This window comes from Hippocampus zosterae, chromosome 21, assembly GCF_025434085.1.
Source record: "Hippocampus zosterae strain Florida chromosome 21, ASM2543408v3, whole genome shotgun sequence".
Classification (NCBI taxonomy): domain Eukaryota; kingdom Metazoa; phylum Chordata; class Actinopteri; order Syngnathiformes; family Syngnathidae; genus Hippocampus; species Hippocampus zosterae.
In genome coordinates this window covers 7,735,779-7,756,729 of record NC_067471.1, presented here as the reverse complement: position 1 = coordinate 7,756,729, position 20,951 = coordinate 7,735,779, and the positions used below count along the sequence as shown (strand labels likewise).

Sequence of the window (20,951 nt, the reverse complement as noted above, 5' to 3'; positions counted from 1 at the left end):
GAAGCTGTTTGCCTTTCACTTGATGAAAATGACCCGGCTATAATCGATTTCAATATCTTATATCATTGTATTTTTAAAATCCGCCTGACGTTTGGTTATTTTCGCGTCAACGTAAGCTTTTAGTTCTTATTTTTGTGCACAAAGCTGGCATTAGGCAATATCAAATAGTGCCTTTTTTTCTATTCGCGGAAGGGGCGAAAAGGAGGGGGCGTGAGGCACCGAGTCAACCCTCAATAATCATCTCAACGCAGCCTACTTTATGCTGCTTTTACAACGTGAAGTGTCTTTTCACTCGTTTTTTTTTTTATTACTCCCCCCCTCTTCTCCTCTGCTGTCTTTAACAGACATTAAAACACGCGATGGCTGAGCGGGAGCTGCTTGTGTAACGCGCTGCTTTTCACCTCGGCTGAACTTGACGCATCTGCTTGAGCGGCGGGCACAGGACGCGCCGTGTCCCCGCTGAACCGAGCAGCCGTGGCCGCGGGAGGAGGGAGCGGCGAGCGGCGTCACCATTACCCGGCTGCTGTCTCTCAACACGGACACATTTTCCCCTCCTTCCTTCAGCGTCTGGAACGTGTCTTTGCGAGACGAGAACGTTGGACTTGAACGTGACACCTTTGGGTATGTACTTTTCGCATTCACTCTCTTCCTGGTTTGTTTATTTTGTGGTGTCGAAAACAGGACGGGCTCATAAATTACTGCAGGTGGTTGAACCGTCTCGAGTTCAGCACACAAATCCCTTGCAGAAATAGAACCTTTTAAAGGTAAAATTTCGCCCTGGGCGTGATGTGCCAGAGTTGCGACTGGCACACATGGAATCCTCCCCTTTGTTGTCCGTTCGAAGCAAGCTCGACAGGGTAGCCGCTCACAAGCATGTCAGCGCGAGGGGAAGCACCGTCAAAAGAACCTCTGGTAGGAGATGAGTGGTGAAAAGTGGTGAAAAGCCATGACCGATGATTCACCTATAGTCACATATGGTCCAGGAGTGTGGTTTCCCCCGATGTGTCATTGTGGGTTCCCTTTGCAAGAGGTTTTTGATGAAAATTAATTCAATGAAATGCGAGCTGGAATAGCACAGCTGTGGCTGTATGAGATATTTTTTTAAACGGTTAAAAGGCCTGCGTGGGCTGCTTCAATTCATTCTCAACTTTACACAAAAGTCCCCCAAATTTAATAATATTGATCGTAGTGATGATTGGGAAGGAGTCAGATCAAGGGACATTTAAGAAGTTAGCTTTTTATCTGAAAAAAAAATCACTTATGCTCATAAAGCGCAGTTGCGTAATTTTCTCTTTAAAGCCTGTTGACGCCTTGATGTGGCTGATGTCACCCACTTAAAATATTTGCAACAGTCATAGCAAACCTTTGTCACTTGATTTTGTAGAGGCACATCTATCTGCCCCTATAGGTCTATGCCCCTGGGATTCCAAAGAAACTGATCCAGCAACTCACATTTTCACTGAAAGTAGGGAAGGCACGCTCCTTTAGGGCGCCCACGCTCTCATGTGATGTATTAATACCCTGACTGCTTGTTTACAAAGCAAACTCGCTGCTATAAACAAGAAAAAAAATGCTACGCGCCTTCGAGAAAATGGTGAGTTAATTTCTCACCGGACAGTGAGTGGCACACACGGGGAGCAAGCACATGGCGGTGGAGTGAGAACTGGCAGTCAGAATTTTTTTTTACCCGGTTCTGAGCCCTTGAGTGACCCAACATTGCTGAGGAGAGCGGCTCGGAATCACAAGGATTTTGCTCAGGTTTGGCACCGTTGATTGAGCGCCGAGATGGCGAGATTAGTCTCAGTTCAAATTCGCCCCTCTATGAAGAGTTGATTGGATGTGCTTGGCAATGTGGCGTGTTGTTCCTTGCAAGGTTTTTCAGGCCAGAGGGCAGGACGTGGCGTTCGGCGGGATTTTTTTGGCGGGCGGGTTAGGCCATTGCAGTTGATATTGGCGTGTAATATGTTCTGATGTCCCAAACGAGGTCATTTAAGGTGCCTTTTAGGCAGTCTTTTATGTATTGAAAAGCCATCTTGTCTTCTCACGGACAGAGAGAGCCGTTTTTCAACTTTGATTTCAAGTCTGGCATACTTTATGAATGTGTGTGCATGCCTCCGCTGTCCTGACGAAACAGTTGCCGTTTTAAATCTGCGTTCATCTCCGTGCAGGGTACTTAAGTGCTTGACCTAATTTCTCCGGCAGCAAAGAATCCACCAGTGAAGGCCTCGCACTGTGTGTGTTTGTGTGCGCATGCGCGTGTTGCTCTGGGTGTTTCCTCTTTGCCTTTCTAACAGGAAGCTGCTGTGGAGTTCAACCGAGGACAAGGAAAAGGCCTTTTCTTTCCACTGTGAATCATTTGAGAGTGAGAGCGAAAGACAGAGAGAGAGGAGAGTGAGAGAATACCGGCCAAAAAAAAAAAAAAGACAGAGGGGGCTAAAGAAAGCGAGAGGGAGCAGGCTTCGGCATTGATTCGATCCTCAGCAATCTGTCCTTCCCTTACTTGATTTCCGATTGCCTCTCTCCTTTTCTACGCCCATTTTTTGGGGGTTATATGCACCTCGTCTTACAGGAGAGACGGCGGCGTTCAGCCGGGGAATGTGCAGGTTTGTGGAGAGTTCATGAGTCCTGTGAGAAGATTGGGAGGGGAGAGGAAAGGAGAGACGAAAAAGCAAATGAAGCGGACCACTGTGGGGAGCGGCGCAGGTTCTTCCGGTTTAGTTTAAACATGAGCGCAAAGAGGCTGGCTGCCCGACATGCCCGGAGGCACGAATGAAACCGTGCCAGTGGCTTTATTAAGGCCAGTGAAGAGTCCCTCTATGCCTTCAATCGGCGATAGCACGGAGAGAACAAATTGCTGCATTCTCATCGCTATAAATAGCAGATAAACCGCTTTGAGCGTGAGCACCGGATGAAATATTAAAGTTGGCTTCCACTCAGAGCAAGACCGAATAGCAGGATAAGTGGGGTTTGCGTCCCTCGTCTTGTTACGATGAGCCGATGAGCGCCCCCCCCTCCTTTTATAAGGGCAACTCTCGCAGTTCGGTGCAGTGCTCGGAATCACATTGCGGCAATTGCACAAGTAACGTGTGGCATATTTGAAGCGCAAGTTGCGACAGTGCCTCGTCAACCTCAAGAAGGTCATTGTTGTCAAGGCTGTGCTGGACATACCGCAGTACTGCTGAAATATTCCAAAATACATGCTTTTTGGGAACACGCTTTCCTCGAAATAGAATCGAATCGAATAGAAAAGTGCCGTGTCATTTTCCAGCCCTTGATTGTTTTGACCACAAGACCAGAAGAATAGAGTCCTTGATTACAACAGACTCCGTTCGGTTTTCTCTTGTACTATTTATTGTCCATAATAAAGCAATAATGGAAAAAAAAGATATGAACACGATTTGCTGTATTTGATGTTTGGTGTGTGGAATACGAAAATGTTACAAATGGAATTTGGAGGGGAGAAAAAAAAAACATGTCTGTTTATAAGAGCTATAAGTTGACGAAAAGCAGCAATGTGATCCGGTGCCAGACAAACACTTACATGTTCCAGCAGGAACGCCGTGTGCTCAGCTTGCACCCACATTCTGACGGTCACTCGCTGTTTGTCTCACTTCAAAATCCAGAACTTGACGACCCGTCGGCATTCCTCACTTGTCGGGAGTTTTCAGCCCACTTTTCTGTGTTTTGCCGCAGGGCCACCAGAGTCCACGAGCACCCTTGAGAGCAGAAGGAGGCCGTCGGACACTGGGCAAAGGGTAAGTTCCTCTTCATACGACACGGAGCACTCGGCAGAGTGCCGTGTTATGAAGCACCAGTTTTAAGCAAAACGGGGAGCACGGCGAATCAAATTTGAGCAGATGCTGCAGTGTAGTTTTTATTTGGGTACATCATTTATTTATATGCCTTAGGATTATCCTAATGTGACTTTTTTTTGTATAATAGATCTGATATTGTGTTTCAAATGAATTGGTTGCTTATGTTAAAAAAAAACACACGTGGGGATAGGTCACAATTAACAGTAGATTGTTTTTCAATATCGTTTTCGATATTCAAAGTGTGGTAAATTAAAAACCCAAGATTGTAACTGGTATTATATGCCATATGGGATCAAACTCATGTTTCAATTTGGCAAAGTACATTATTAATAGAAATACTTCCACATAATGGGTGGTGTTTGTCGTTTTTATTTTCCTCCATGATCAACGTTGACGTCCTCTTGGCCTCATAAATCCAAACGCGATGTCGCTGTCGTGGACTCGACGCAGTTTGGACACTGTGGTTTTGAGCGCTTTATTGACTGGCGCGCAGCTGCGGTCATCCGCCGGCTTGGCCGAGGCTCGCGCTCTGCAGATTCATAACTTGTGCTGCGTGAAGTGAGGTGGGCGTCAGACAATGTGACTTCTGAAGCGGTCTACGAGGGAAGATTTGCAGGAGGATGATCATTCTCCATTCCAATAGAAATGTTGTTTTCCTTTATATTTTTCTTCATTTTGGGGAGTCAATCCTAAAACGGACATCCAAAATTCATCCACACTGTTGTACGAAGGCGGTCCGCAATCATCGAGTGCTATGCCCTCGTGTTGAAATCCATCTCGCAGCTAAATAAACGATATCACAGAAAATATTGAGTCACTTGGAAAAGCCGCATCTTTAATGTTTCATGTCAAATTGATGTATCGGGCATGATTGAAATATGTTGATCCCCCCGCCTTCCTCCATTTTATCAAATGATCTCTTTGGCAGTCCACTGCTTGGATCAGGTGTTCTCCAGATGTGCTGGAAAAGAGACATCCTCGGGCTCCTATCAGCTATTTTGTGGAGGAGCCGGAACCAGAAAGCCCTCCCAGGAGGCTCGTGTGCTGTACACTGTACGAGAGGCGAACACTGCTGCCATTGCTTCTCATTTGCTGTCTGATGGCTAAAAAGAAACAAAACGATGGCGGTCGTTTTGCCCATTTAATTGGCTTGAAAGCCATTAGTCTTTTTTTTTTAAAGCTTATTCCTTTTTTAATTTATCTTGATTTGACTTAATGAAACCCAACTGTGCACTTTGGGATTATTTGTTGCCTTTTATTCGAGCTTTTCGGATGTTGAATTCAAGAGGGAGCCTGGTCTTTCTCATCTCTGATTTCTCCCTCCCTTCATAATCTTACGTAGCCTTCCAGTCTTATTTCCTCTTAATTCCCTATTCGATACTCTGTGGGCAGAAGTGGATAGGATGATGTAACGTGCACCTTCGGGGACATGCTTGGTATCTTTGCTAAAATCCCCAAGTAGTTTTACGGCACATCGGATGTTCACATTTTTGTTTGTAACCAGGATCCAATTAGGAGTTATTGCAAGGTAAATAATATGCGGTGGTGTTTTTGTTTTAGCCCGAAGAGGGTTTGCTGCGCACCATCCAGCCAAAATGGGCTCTACCGTGGTTGAAATGATCTCTCCCCCTTGCTGGGACCAACCGAGTGCTCGGCCATACAGCATTGTGCGTGTGAACAAGTCAGTGCCATTTGCATTTGTTCCCGTCACAAAAATGTAATGGGTCAATAGGGTCAAAACTAACAGACCGGGGTAGCTTTTATTTTATTTTATTTTATTTTTATGTTTAAGCTGCTGTTGATACACCGCAGTCGCTGTTACTTTGCTTCCAGGTTTTGAACAGCTCAGCCTTTTCTGCGTGGAGTCTGCATGTTCTCTGCGCTCCGGCTTCGCCCCACAGACCACAGACACGTATGTGAGCTTTAAAGTCGGTGCCAGCTGGCAAAAACGGTTCTTTAACTCTGCCCGTTTTTCTCTCCCGTGGAAACAAAAGACATTTTCATTATCCCACATCGCCCATGAGCGCTGGAAGTGTTTTGGAGCGGTGACATTTGCCGTACCTCGGGCAGCTGTTCAGCCGCGTTTGCGGAGGTCGAGAGGCCGGGCGGCTAAACAAACAGCACGTGGGCAAGGTGAGCTGCAATCGCAGATGCACTTTTAGATCGAATGGGGGGAGAACAGTCAAACCCAAATGAGAGCACCCACATTGGGGCTGCCGTAGACCACAACGGAGTCCAAATCCCTTTGCAGTGCGCGAACAGAGCGTTCAGAGAATGCTCTAAAACAAAAGTGCTTACTCGACTTGACTGTACGTCTGTCCCAAGACGGCAGCTTCACGTTTGCGCAATCCGCTAGTTAGAGGAGGCCCCGTACAATTAATGTTCCATGAATGTTCGCCGGCTCCAGTAACCTGTGTTAACTTCAGCTCCTTCCTTCCTGCTTGTGTAACAATGAGCACCAATGTTGCTGTACAGTCGTCGAGGTCCGTTATTTTCTTTTAACGCCGTTTTTACGGCACATGTATGCAACGCCGTTTTGGGAGGCCTAATGTGATGGCGGCCGCTTCTATTGTACGATCTTCTTCCTTGAAATACGTTCCAGTTCTCAAGGCCTTTCTCCCGAAGCAAAAGTTCTACCTCGACCTCCACACAAAAAGCCTCTGTGTGTTCATAATGTTTCAGACTTGTGTTTATGGACTCTAAAGTAGCCAATGAAAATGCACTTTGGTGAGTCACCAGGGAACCAAATCAGGGTTCCTGTAAAATAACATTATAGAAAGTCAGACGCATTTTTTTTTTTTTTTTACGACAACAGTGGCACGAACAGACCCCCTCCTGCCCCACCGCCCCGATGTGGCACACATTGCCTCCTCTGATTTATTGGCCAAACGTAAAATCCACCCCCGTTTTGGCGTGTGCCCGGGTGCAATTTTGGACCACGTGCGTGCTTGTGTAAAAGACAGCACAGACTTTCTGATCGGCGACTATTAACACTCCCAATAAAAGTTGTAAGACAATACACGGCGATATGCGAGTGCCAATTCCACCTCGCTGCGACTGCGATGCCAGGGATCCATGTGACTGCAGTAACCCTTTACTCGAACAGTCTTGACTTCTATTTTCCGTGGCCTTTATTCACAAAGACTACATTGATGTTGTACTGCCTGTACGATTGCGGCGTGTCATTTGAGCCGCTTCTGAAATTCTTTGACCATTGTAGACACTTTCTGTGTGAAACAAATCTTTTCAAAATGTAAAAAGCAGCTCGCATCATCCCGCAGAAATACTGTACGTCTTCGGCAATCATATTATATTGTTCGGACTTAAAAGTGTCATCGGTCGAAATAAAAAGTCCAGTGATTTATATCTCTCGCACAAAAGTACAGTTCCTGTGGGGAATCTGTTTGAGATCGCTTTTAGAATGGCTGTTTTTCTCATCATCACAAACAAGATGGTGAAAACTCCCAAGCTGTCAGCGCACGTGTAATTACCTGTATTAAAGTTCCGAAGGTTCCATTCAAATATTTTCACATTTTGATGAAACGCCAGTTTACTAATTTGAGCGTGAGCTAGCAAAAATTGCCTCTTGACACTGTACAGCGGTGGTGGTTGTTTTAATTTTTTTGGGTCTGTTCCAGCTGGCATGTTGGGGGGGAATATCAAGAGGCAGCAGAATAGTCTCGTTCAAGCTGCATTGTGACAGAGGAAAAGGGAGCCAGTATTGGACTTTCATGTTGCTATTTTCTCTCCCGAGTAATGCATCTGCTGCTCATGTGGCTCACATGGGGCTTTCACAGTCCTAAAAATAATTGTGGAAATGTATGGGGTTTTATTTATAGATTTTTTTTTGCAACGGCTGCAGGATTATTTGTCCTATTTTCATGAAGGGTACTTATTGCACACATTAAGCAGTTGCTCTTGAAATAATACAGGTCCACCACAGCCTTTCTAGCCACTTGATGTGGGTTTTCCAGCTCAGTCGGGGCAGCAGGGTGTCTCGGTGCTCGCAAAACTTGTCCTGCGTTTAAAATGTCAATCGCTTCGGCCACGCTGTTGAGCGGTCCTCACACCGAACGGCCTCCGCCCACCTGCCAACGACTCTGCAATCACAACAGCCTCCACCTGAGTGCTCACATGAGTGATCGCAGTGTTCGAATGTGCGGCGTCAGGCTCTCGATGCCGTGCAAAAACCTCCCTCCATAAAGCTTGTTTTTGCCATTTGGGTTTTACTGACATGTGATTACTTGCAACAAAAAAAAAGAGAGAAAATAGATCGTCGACATTGCACACAGTTGAGAATTCCCACAGTGAAATTCCAATTTGTGTTGTTGTTTTCCTTTAATTCTAGGAGAAAACAAAATCTTTGTATATTAGAACTGAAGCTCTAGGAGATTTTATTTTTAGGGACAATTCCGCAGTCACATACCGCACTTGTGGGAATCGGGGAAAAAAACACACGAGTGCTCATATAAAAGCCTTGTGTAAACTGCTATGGCATTAATGAATTCTATGATAGTAGCTGTTCTGAATAAATTGAATTTATTAATATTGCAGAATTCCATAGTTTGTTGTATTTCAGGATGTATTTGATACAACATACACACTATCAAAAGACTTAAGACTCATACTTGATTTTGTTTTTTTCTGAAGAGCACAGCTTTCAGCCGTCCCCTCTCATGCTGCTCCGAGCCGGCCATTCTCTTTGGAAGAATAGCGATGTGCGAGCCCCGCTTCAGGTGCCGCAAGCTGCTCGCCAGGCCCGCAGCCAGGGCCCCAAGAGCCAGACCTGGCAGCTCTGTGGCCGCGACGTGTGAAACGGCGCGCACACAAAGGAGCTTGCTCCATCTGTATGCACCCTACATAGGCAGGCTTTTGTTGCAACCGACAGGCACATGACTGCTAGCATCTTAACCCCTGAGAGCCAGCGTCTCTCTCTCTCTCTCTCTCGCCATTCTCACTCGAGCCTGCGCGCTGCCGCAGACGCCACCTTGAGTTGGAAGAAGCGTCACTTTGAGGCGGAGGGCTCGTTCTTCTCAAGAAAATGAAACGTAAATCAATTTTGCTACGTTTGCTCAATCGCAGGGATAAAAGCCATGATTTCTTGCAAGCCGAATGAAAGGATATTGTTTCATGAACTGGACGCGGGGGTGACATATTTTTAACTTCAAATATCGAGGTCAGGCTTGAAAAGCAGAACCGGCGAACATAAATAAACCAAAAAAGATGCGTTGTGCGCATTCACACACGAAATGTATTCCAATTCAAACTTCCTGTGCAGCAGTATTAATTTCTCAATGTTGCAGGGAGGAGTAGTTTTGTTTTTTTAACGGACAAATACAGTATACCTTCCCGAATACGTCATCACAGATTAAAATGTTAGTAGTCCTATAAGAAGGGTTTGATAAAATTCCAATTAAAAGCTAAGCGGCTTGAGGGATCTTGTCAGCGCGCTTCATTTTTTAAATTTGCTTTGTCACTGTTCCTAAAGTCGAACGTCAATCCACCAGCACTCTCTGTTCCCAAGACTGCACGATTAACCTCAAACCACATCAGAAATGCGACGGAAAATGCTCATTATTTTCCCCGTCTGAAGTGGGGGAACTGTTGCACACATGAGCAGGTTCTGCAGGTTTCATATTGACATATTGTGTGTTTCTGTGTGCGCCCAGATGACTCCATGCACAATATGAAACCAAAAAAAAATAAAAATGTTTTGATACAGAAAGGCCACGGCTGGATGATACAAACAAGCTGTCACTTGTAGTCTGCGTTGCAGGAAGAGCGTGTCCCATTTGCTGCATAGATTCAACACGGTTTCCTCCCGTGCCACCTTCCTTGTGTTGAGTATGCGTGTATGATCCCGATGGGGGTGAGGGGCTGAGGAGGGGGGGGGGGGGGCACGGCTGTGATCTGGGCCAAGCGAGGTCACGCAGGCCCTGTCCAGGCTGCGCTGTGACGTGGCATCGAGCTAGAACCAACAGCAGGTCCGAATCAGTTTTAAGAGGGTGCACCACACCCCTGAGCCGTACCAGAGGCGCAAACACAAGCTCTGATCAGGTCGACCAAGACCACGTTCGGGAAACGTGTGCCGTAAGTCACCTGCGTCTCATAGCTTGTGCCGGAAAGGGAGTGTTTCATTTTCATATTACAGTTGTGTTGAATTGCTTTTTTGTTGTTGTTGTTGTTGCTATGAAGAGTGGTGTTATTGTTTTTATTACAGCCCTTGACTTGCCATGCAGGAAACCTTTGTGCACCAGCTTTGCAACATATTTGGATGCCTGCAAGGGACACTCCAGCAAGACCGCAGCGTGAGTGTTGGTTTACTTTTTTTTGCAGCACACACCGTTGCAATGCCACGAAAGAAAAAGGGGCAAGAGCAGTCCGCGTAGCCTCCCTGGATAAATATTCATGTCATGATGGCTATCGAATTGCATGTCGAAATTGGGAGTAGCATGTGAAGTTACTGTTGTCTTGCCAAGAAGGGGGGTAGGGGGGGGTCATGGTTAAAAAGTAGATGACGATTTTCCTAAAGCACTGCCTTTTCTTAAACAAGAGCAGAGCTGCAAAAAGAGGGACGAGCTGCGAGGATTTATCACCCGTTCGGCATTTTTATAAGCTACTAAAGGACAAGCGCAGGCCCCGGCGTCCTTCTCTCCCCTTTTCCAAACTTTGCCGGGCTCTCGCCTGCCGCAGAGAGAGGCTCGCTTCCCCCGGAGGTGAGTGGCTTCATCATTGTCAAAGTAATTCTTTTATTGGGGAAATAACACATCAATAAGAAATTGTAGGCGTACGCTGAGCGTGGAACAATTGATTATAAATGTGTTCCAACGTGACTATCATTACAAAGGCTATGCGAAAAGAATCATTGTCATCCGTCTCCAGAACGACTGTGTGCAATAATATGGAGCAGTAAACCTTTGGAAAATGGCAGACGGGAATTCAACAGACTGTTTTCGCCGTTTTGTGTGCAAGAATTAAAAAATTTCCCTGGAAATGTTTGCAGCAGCAAAATCCAAAACGCGCTCTTATCAGAAATACGAGGTTGACAAGAAAATCTTAAATGGCAACACTCAGTTGCATTTTATTATTTTCTAAGCTTCTCTAATCAAGTTGCATTTTGGTTCATATGTAACTTTTTTTTTTTTAAGTTAAGAAATGGACCAGTGTAATTGTTTTTCTTTAACGTATTCAATAAATAGAACAAATAATTCTCAATGAAACTTTGAGCCTTGCATGTTAATACAATGCTCTGCTGGGCCATTTGTCTTCTCTTTGCATATTTAAATTTGCAGTATTTGTGTCGCCCCTCTGTAATTATAGATTGGAGTTTAGTCATTTTTCTCTCTTGCTCTTATGAAATGTACATTTCTACAGCTTGCAAACAGAATAGTGTCATTTTTTTCAGGCAAATAAATACACGATTGTAATAACAGAATCCCGATATAAAATTGGCACATGTACCATGTCGGTTTTAATTATCTTCAGTTTGCTTATAGAGTAACTGAAGGAATTCTTTTTTTTTTTTTTTTACCCTTTATGTGCCATATTCCTTTGCTGCGTGCTTTTGTTTGTTTGATTTTTCTTGTTTGTTTTCTTGAAACAATATTCCGAAATGGTGTAGGAGAGAGGCTGCGTCACTCAGGCCGCCATGTTGTCTCTTCGTGTCCTCCATTTTGTGCTGCTGACTCTGTGGGAGCTCAGCTGCTTTCATCAAAGTTTTCTCGCAACTTTGGCCTGGCTCTTTATCAAAGCTTTTATCAGACATCTTATGACGAGCTGTCTGTCCTTTTGATAGATTTTTTTTTTCTTTTTTTTTTGCCCCCTCTGTGTAACGCTCACCCGATGCCAACCTTAATGAACAAGTTGAAAACTTGCCTTAACAGGTAATAAACTACCTGGGACCTCGGCCGCCTCCTTTCTACTCCTAAGAGAATTTGTCAGCAAGAGGTCGTGGGGAGCATTAGCCTCAATTGCTATTGCAGCATGAGCGCGTGTGACCTTTGGGGCACGATTATGGCCGCCAAAGTTCACCGAGGTTAATAGAGACTGATGTACGTGAGGCCCCTGAGTGACATCCCAAAGGAGACGGCCCCTTAATCCTTATTAGGCCTCCGCGTTAGCGATCCTTACCTTTCAAAGCAAACGACACGCTCTCTTTGCATTGCGGGCCCCAGGCCTGCCCCTGGCGTTTCACTCCTGACCCCGGGGTCGCGCCCTTTGTTCGCCACCCTTCAGAGGCTGACCTTAGAGGTCATGCTTGAAACGGAGAAGTTGTCGCGCGGCGCGTGCTGCCGAGGGGCCCCTCTGCGGACCACCTTGTAGACGGGGCGGGGGCGGCTGCGCTTCCCTGCTCCCGAGCGCAGGAAGCGTGCGGGAGCATATGGAACACTGAAACTTTAGTTTTACATCAAGCCCCGAGATTTATCAAATGTCATCAATATGTCTTTATTTGTCAGGTTCTCTCAAATGTACATGGCATACGCTGATAACACGGCTCCAGACAGACGCTAATTTAGTCATTTTGCTCGCTTTATTTTGCAACTATTCGGACTGTTTTACTGACTATTTTTTAAAGTTTAAAAATGTGACAGTCTTGTCACTATAGCAAGTTGGTTGCTGTATTTTGGAATAAATCAGACTCTTGCGAAGAAAAAAAAAGTGCCAAATGACTTTTATTTAGAATCACTTGCTTGTTTTGTAGGTATGCTGCCCATTAATGCGTCACACAAGCAGCAATGTATCGACAGCTTGGAAACTTTGACCTGAGGTATGTGCTTCCAAGCTGCAAATAATTTGCAGAGGTAGCTCTACAACTCATTAGAGAAGAGAGAGCGCTAGAGGGGTCTACGGGGTTACTCTGATAAATGCCATTTGACGGTTGAACATGTAAAACATGTTTTGAAAAAGAGGGGGGTTTTTTTCCCCCAAAAAAAGAAAAACTGTGGATTGCTGAAAAAAGCTGGTATCACAAGAAATAAAGCAAATCATAGCCGGTGGGCAAAAATTGTTTTTGATAATGTCATTAGCTTTTTTTTTTTTTCTTTAAGTGGAAAAAAAAGAGAATTGGTCAAACAAGTTGACTTTTTGGCCATATCGCCCGGGTGTAGTTTGACACTTTTGCCATCACAACTATATCTTGAAAATATGCCACAACTTGTTACCGAATCATTGAGTTATTAGCTCACCCCCGAGGAGTGAAATTTAACAAAAAAAATTTTAAGTGTCTCATGTTAAATTTGCCTCCTGAATGACATTTGTTATCCGTATTCTGCTGATGTGATGATCCGCTGCTCATACGTTTTTGTTGGTGTCGACAGTGCGCTCGGGATGATTTGTGAAACCAAAAATGCAATTGTTTCCGCGCACGTTAAGACGCACGTTTGCCATCGCGGTGCAGCGGCCGGCTCCCTGAGCTGTCACAAAGCAAACCTGTTACTATGGGATGCGTCATCACTGGTCGCGTTGTGCAGGCTGCTCCCGTGAGAGGAGGATGGGGGGGTAGGGGGGGTAGGGGGGGGGCGTGTACGGCCTGCCGCGCAGAGGGCTACAGTGTCAAAAGTTGCATCCGAGCCAATGCCAGAGCCGTATCCTTGGGTGAACCCTCCGCACCGTACGACACAGGAACAGGCTCCACCGAGTTTTTTGAATTCCTGCCGCATGTTATGCGGTAAACAACTGACAGGAACACCGTCTTAATCCATGAAGGGGGGTTGGAGGGGGCTGAAAGTCTGGGGAAAAAATGCTGATAACTACGTTTTGGTACGCTATTGTTGATTTCGGTATGCGCCCGCGGTGGCAGTTGTAGCCAGTTGCTATTGGTTGAGCGAACGTGGCGAGATATAACGTCAGCAGGTTTCAAACTAGTGACCGTTGGTGTTTTTCTCATCATGAGTGAACATGTGCCTCCACAAAGAAGCTTTGCTCGCCTCCCGACTCGCCGGATTTTCTGTCACCCATGTTTACAGCTTTGTGTGTGTGAGAAAGAGAGAGAGACAAGATAGCACAGCACTCAGCAGAATACAAGAAGCGGCCTGAGTTCGTCATTTGTGATTGTGGAAAGCTGAGAAGAGTTGCACTCGCTCCCTTGTGTGTGTGTGTGCATGCGCATGCATGCATTACGCACCTTTCTTTCTCTTTTTTTGGGGGGGGGGGGGGGGGGAGAAAGCAGAGACTGCGACTTTGAAGAAGTGTGCTTTGCTTTCCCCACATTTGACGAGTTACTGTAAGCATGAAAATCCTGAGCCACCCAACCATCGCAGTTGCTACATGACGCGTCGTGTTTCTGGACAGGTTTTCCTTCCCCTCCCACCACTCGACTGTCTTTTGTGCAACATGGAGGAGAGGAAAAATTTGTAGGTGCTGAGTCGTGGGCTCGTTTTGGGAAGGTGACTGAGGGGGAGGGTAGCGTTTGAAAGAGGGCGTTTTTTTGGGGGGGGTCCTTTTTTTTTGTAAATACAGTATTTGAATCTGTTGCAAAGTGCTGAATGGCATGGCAGCATTTTGGCCGCGGAAATAATTTTTTCAGGCAGTTGGGTGGAAAGTAGCCCCGGCGCAAATGACCTTAGCCGGACGGACGGACGGATGCAGCGGCGCGAAAGGGTGACAGACAATAATAGCAGGGTGGTTATTTGGCACAAAACACACGACAAAGACCCTCAGCTCGACACACATGGCCTGAATTTAATGCTTCGCCAGGATGTTTATTACCGGTGCTTGTGGGAGGACGAGGAAGGATGAGAGACCAAAGAGGCTAGTCAACGCTGATGGGGGAGGGGCGAGGGGGAAAGGACACAACCAGAGAGTCCATTTTGTCGTCCCGACATTTCTTCCCCCGTTTGCGCGCGGGATTTCCCCCGTAATGGCGTGCACGCGGCGCCATATCGGACCCCATTTTATGTCATGGCCAGGTGCTCGTTTGGCTCTGAGCCGTAAAACGTCAAGTCATTAACATATTTGTGGCGGAGGGAGGGGCGGAGCAAATGACCTTGAATCAAGACAGCGATTGTGATTGGTTGGCACCACCCGGTGGGTAGTCCGGTGTTGCTAGCCTCCTACATGCTCTCGAAGGGCTCAAACGTACACGCTTGGAGTTTCTCATTTGCAAAGGATGTTACAAATATGTTTGCTTGATTAGCGTCCCCCCCCCCACCCCCCCGAACGTATTGCATTGAACTAGTGATGAAACACGTAGTGCCTACCCACTCCCACTCGTCCCTGTTTCATCATCAGCTGAGCCCTTTCTCCTCCACTCACAGCCCTAACCCCGACTCCCCCCCCCTCCCTCTTTAACCCGCCTGGCTCTTGCTTCTTTTTCTCTCCAGCGCCCTCCTCCTCTTCTCTGCCTGGGTCCCAGCCACATGCGAGAGGATAGACTAGGACGCAGCAGCTCTGAGAGAGCGAGGGAGGCGGGGGAACAAAAAACAAAAAATGCTCTGCTGCTATTTCTACAGGCGGGCCCTCCCCTCGGTGCCAAAAGAGGGAGGGATTTTTTACTACTCGCGGTCCCAGGATTTTAACCCCGTGCTTGCTCCGGCGCCTCACTACCAAGCAACAAGTGGCTTCCTTTCCTCCGATAATTCGGCACAGAAGACATTTTTGGAACCTTGGTATTTTTCACCCACTCAAACTCTGATAGCTGATTTTGTCGTTTGCTCCTTGCTTTTTTTTTAAAGGGGGGGGCGCTTGTGTCTCGAGAGGCTTCTCACTATGGATTTTTGTCAAATATTTTCCCCTGCTCTTATCTGCCCTCCACCTCTCCCATCTCTTGACCTCTCCCTCTTTTTGGGGTGTTCTGCCCCACCCTCTCTCCCATTCCCCCCTCTCTCGCTCTCTCCGTGTGTGTCTGCATGTCTCACTCTATCTTTTGCTCTCTTTCTCCTCCTCTGTCTCGCTCGTGGGCAGTCTCCAGTGAAAGCAGAGCAGGAGGGCGGAGCGGCCGACCGGGCTTTTTTTTTTTTTTTTTTCTGGGACAGGTGCCAATTCTAAACAAAAGGCACCGAAAGCCATAAAGGAGCGAGATGATTCCAAGGGTGTGGAAAAAGTCGCATGTCTCAGGAACTGATTGGCGTGTGCGTCCGCGGGTCGACTGTTGCCCTCGTGCATGACTATGTTTTAGTTGATTTGAACAAGTTGCCGCCGACCTCCTGAGTCTCCTTTCCTCCTCGCTGTGCTCCCGTGAAGGCATTTGAGTTTGGGTGGGGGGGGGGGGGGGGTGTTAGCGTGAGGCTCGGGCAGGAGCAGCGCGAGGGAGGAGCTTCACCTCCTCTGCTCCCTTTGCATTATTCATTCGCCCGGGCCGGTGCTGCAATCTGACTGGTTGCCCGGCTTAGCATTCAGCCGACGTGCAGTGGCTCTGTTTGCTAACATTCCTCATTCAAAGCCTCGTTAACTGCCAGACGGGAGGAACACGCGACTCCACGGGAAACCACATGGCCTCCCCCATTGTGGCGGGCCCTGACAGTCTTGGACTCGAAGGTGGCAGACAGGGGAGAGAGCAAGGGAAGCCCCCCCTTGTAAATATTAGACAAGCTTTTAGCCACGTTTCCCCCCCCTCGATCTCCCAACCCCAATTCTCGGGGGGTCAGAAACCAGACAGAGAGGGTCCAAGAGATGGGTGCCCACACACCCATGCACGCACTCGACTTTTGCGGTCTTCCGGACGGGGCGCTCGCCGGCAGAGCTGTGTGACTGAACCCAAGTTGGTTCTCTGCCTCTCCTCCACAGAGCGGATATGCGGACGCGCTGCAATGTGGTGAGCCAGATGTTCGCCACAACGAGCGGCGGAGAGCCCTCGGAGTCAGACCTCACTGGGTAAGTCGCAGCGTGTGCGTGGGTGTGGAGGCTCCGGTGAGTGTGTGTGTGAGAGCAAATGAAGGTGCGTGTACATGTGTGAGGTTTTTGAATGTGCAAAAGTGTGAAATCCACATCGAGAATGTATACGTGGTTTTATCCGCCCTCCGCCTCTGGGTGTCTGTTTATTACTTGACCATCCGGAGGGGTGACCCAGGGGCAACCGTGGCATTGGCTAGACTGGGGCAAAACCGAGCTCATCTCTATTCCGAGGCGTCCCGATTTGCAGTTTTAAGCCGCACGCTTGATGCGTCGAAAAGAGCCGAGGTTACAGGGAGCAGAGGAAGCACGAGCTGTGCGGTCCTGGGCCCAGACGGGTCCAGGCAGGGCCTGCCGCACAAGGCCGAGCCCCACCAATACGCTCGCTCCACCTATGGCGCTTTTCCACCTCGGCTTTCGCCGTTTGCATTCATTCCAAAGCTATTCACAAATGGATTGAGCTTCCCCTTTAAAAATTGGAATGTGTTTGACATTGTGATTACGGATGGAAGGCTGAATATAAAAAAAAAAACGGGTCATCAGTGACACGTGGCCACGCATAGCTTTATAATGCTTTTCCAGGCCTGAGTGGCAAATTGTTTTTGATTTTTCCTTTAAAACACGCACACACTAACCTCTCTATCTTTTGCAATAAGTTCCGATATTTTGTTTGGCTTTAGCGAATTTCATTATTTGTGGAAGGCAGTCTACGTGAAAAAAAAAAAATGGGTGCGCCGTTTAACCGGAAGGTTTGTCCACATTTTAGAAATGTTAATGTTGCAATATTAGCATTAGCTTCGCAACCACTCCACCCCCAAAAGGCGAATATCATTTTTTTCCTTTTTCTTTCTCTCTGTCATTCTTTGTTTTTTTAATCACAGCCAGTAACTCTCTGTACCCCATGCATTTATGTTTAAAATGCGCCAGTAGATGTCGGTTGTGTGGCATTCTTCTCCAGTAGATGGAGAATGGGCAGTGATGACAAGATAGGAGTGGAGGCAGTGTGAGTCACCAGTGATTCGTTGAGCCCTCACACCTACTGCCTACTTCTCATCTGCCACTCGTTGGTTACACTCGAAGCGCCGCCATCTCTGTCTCCCCGACAGGAAACCCCAAAGGTTCAATTTGTGCTTGATATGTCTGAACCCCTCCCCTCAGAGAATGCTGAACACACGAGGCACGCCGCTTACGCTGCTCCACACCTTTTTTTTTTTGCAATATTTTCCAGTCCACTTTGTTTCATATCTCTAAAAAATAATGGATTTTTTAAAAACTAAAAATCATGAGTCATACTTTGCATCACCTAACGTGATAGCCCTGATGAGCAAAAGGAGATGAGCACGTATTTGCCTATATTTTAATTTTTGAGGAAAATGTAACATATCAGTATCCTATGAATACCTCCGTATATGGCATGAAAGGTCCTGAAATTAATTTCCTAAAAATTCTGCAAGTCCTAATAAACTAATGGTGACAACAAATCAATTGAAAAGGAGCTGGGAGGACTTTTCGTCAAAAAGAGAATGTGATTTTGGCAAATAGCAAATTACCGTTTTATCAGGGAACTATTTTTAAAAAAAACGTCACATCAATATTCATTGAAAGTGAAGGAAAACACACACACACACACACACACACTCCGAGTGCAAACAGCCTGACCGATTTGATGGTGTGCACCCCACAATGAAGCCGCGGCTCCCCCGATGAATGGGGTTCCCACGCCTCTCCCAAGGAGTGCAGGGCACAGCCGCCTCCTCAGAGCATTCACACGCACAATGGGCCCGATACAGATGGCTACTGTCTTAACTTAAACACACAGGTGCATTGGGCTGACATTTAGAAACGCACATACACACACACACACACAAATTTGGCCTTGTTGAGCGTGCAAAGTGCAAATTAAAAACTGTCAGATATATATATTTTTTCTTTGTCAGATTCAGAATTGATCTCTCGGTCTCACAAGATTTTTTTTTTCATCTTAATGGAGTGATAAACCTTCGTGTGTGTGTGTGTGTGTATGTGTGGGTGTGTGTGTCAGGCCGTTTTTTTTCTAGTCTCAACAGATCACATTTTAATTATTTGCAGCTGTAGTTTCACATGATGGACAAAAGTACGGCATTTTTCTTGACGTGTTTTAACAGTTGCAATTTTCAGAAGAGTCTCGTATCGTCCTCTGCATTTGTGTGTGTACATATGATGATATAGAATCGTGTCCATACTACAAACAACAACAGTTTTTAAACTTCAAAATGTAAACTGGTCATATTTGTAACACCACAGCTGAAATGCTTTTATTTTTCTGGCATCGTGTGGCTGTATTTTTTTTTCCTTTTTACAATTGACGTTATTTTGTGTGTGTGTGTGTGTGTGAGAGAGAGTGAGAGAGATTGAGATCTTAAATGATCACACGTTATTTTCTCCCATTGTAGCATTTTTCATGTTTCGTTAAATTGCTGCCTTTTTTGTGGTCCTCATTTCCCAAGTAATTTCTGCATTTATATATAATATATAGATAGATAGATATCAATTTTGGATATTGGCAACTATATTCCAAAACAATTCAAAGGAGAAAAAAAATCGTAATATTCAAGCCAAAATCCACAGGGTGAGTGTGTGCTTATTGAATCCCAAATGGTCCATTAACGTTGTCGTCTCTTTGCCAGTCGTTCACGACATCGTGTTGAATGGAGTTGACAGTGTACTTGAACTGTGTTCACTCGAACTTGGGCTACATGGGCCTCCTTTCAAAGGAGCTGCTTTAGTACCAAATGAACACCTTACTTTGGGTGGGTGTGCGTGTGTGTGTGCCAATATGACCGCACGGAGCTGACTTGTCGTTCTCTTTCATTTGCAGGCTCGGTGTATTTCCTGGGCAAGCCTCAACTTTCAAGGTTATTTTTTTTCTCTCTCTCTCTCTCTCTCGCTCTCACCCCCGCCTTTTCATTTAAAATCCTCTTGAATGAATAATGTGATTAGCTGTGCGCCGCCACGTGGTCGAATCCCATGTGTCTGGCGCCAGTCCGCTCTCCTCTTCCAGAACCCCGAAGGCTGTGGCTTGCTTTCAGAGTCGGCGCGAGCAGGACTCGTCCCATCAGAAGCTCCTCGAGCATGTCGACGTGTGTCGAGCTATCTAAATCGGTACGTCCCTGAGATAATCTCCTCCAAGGAAATGAGTGTGGGGGGGGGGGGGGGGGGGGGGAAGCAAAGCTGCGGGCCGAACGGGTCAAATGAAGATTAGAGGTGAAACAGTACACGAGGGCACAGCGGCTGGCACCCGGAACTGCACAAAGGCCTCATTGTCACGGGATCCCACGGCTCGGGCCTCGCATGCTTGGGAGGACACCTGTTGGCGGTGTTGTTCAACTGCAGCCCGTTCATCTCAAATGGTTTCGGCAATCCCTCGTGACAACTTAACGCGGCTTTGCACTTTATGGTGCGCCCCTCAAACAGGGGACCGATTTTTCCTCTCCTCTCATTAGTGACATTTATTTTATTACAGGCGCGGCGTACATGTGGTTTTAGCCCCGCACCTTTATTTTGTGTCCTCCATCCAAACCGAGGCAGACTTTTGATGATGGCTCCTTATAAAATGTCTGAAGTGAGAGTTTTTTATGTTATGTGAACTGTGGCCGTGTGTGAACATGTGCTGAGTCAGGGCTTCTGGTGTGCTTTACAGGCTTGGACATTAAAGTGGTACTGCGATGGCGTTTATGGGTTAAGGGGAACAGTGGCCCAATGGTGGAAAAAAATGTGGTGAGGCTCACTTAACTGAGTCACTTCTGCCTCACATCTACCTGAAACATACTTTGGCCGCGATCGCAGCTGAACCTAGAAGCAACATGCATCCTGGACGGGTTGCCACGCCCTACTCACCCCACTTTGAATTTTATATTATATATGATTATCTTATTGCTAATGAGACAAACACAGGACAATCTGCACAGCAAAGTAACAAGACCAGCATCTCGCCGCTTTGTTTGGGAAGTGCTGCCAGTATGATGCGATACGATACAGTATCTCCCTTTCCTCTCGGTGGAGTGTCTGGCGAGAGCCCGAAGCTTTGCCAATTGTCACATGATCCTCGGGTGTAAGGTGAGAGCCAAGTGAAAGTGTGACACTCTCTTCCTCCCTTGTGTCCTTCAGGCCGAGCGAGGCAGCGCGACGGGCGCACGTGCGGCACGAGTACCAAGACGAGCGCACGGCGACGGTGTAAGTCATCAAAATGTTCCTTTTTTTTCCCCCCGATGTTCCTTCAGGTGTGCCGGCAGCGGTGTCCGTGTGAGATTTTTTTAACGGTCCTTTGGG

The 20,951-nt window shown here is 46.7% G+C and overlaps 1 protein-coding gene across 1 annotated transcript; it reads left to right on the top strand.

Annotated features, from left to right (window-relative positions):
- The first annotated feature begins 31 nt into the window (after positions 1–31).
- On the top strand, positions 32–20,928 carry LOC127594097 (uncharacterized). The gene is made up of 10 exons (XM_052056029.1): positions 32–621; positions 3,694–3,757; positions 5,652–5,727; positions 5,810–5,948; positions 10,036–10,123; positions 16,539–16,625; positions 19,501–19,537; positions 19,623–19,784; positions 20,790–20,853; positions 20,903–20,928. The coding sequence occupies exons 3-10, from the start codon at positions 5,686–5,688 to the stop codon at positions 20,926–20,928; spliced, it is 645 nt and encodes a 214-aa protein (XP_051911989.1). The 5' UTR covers positions 32–621; positions 3,694–3,757; positions 5,652–5,685.
- Positions 20,929–20,951: the final 23 nt, after the last annotated feature.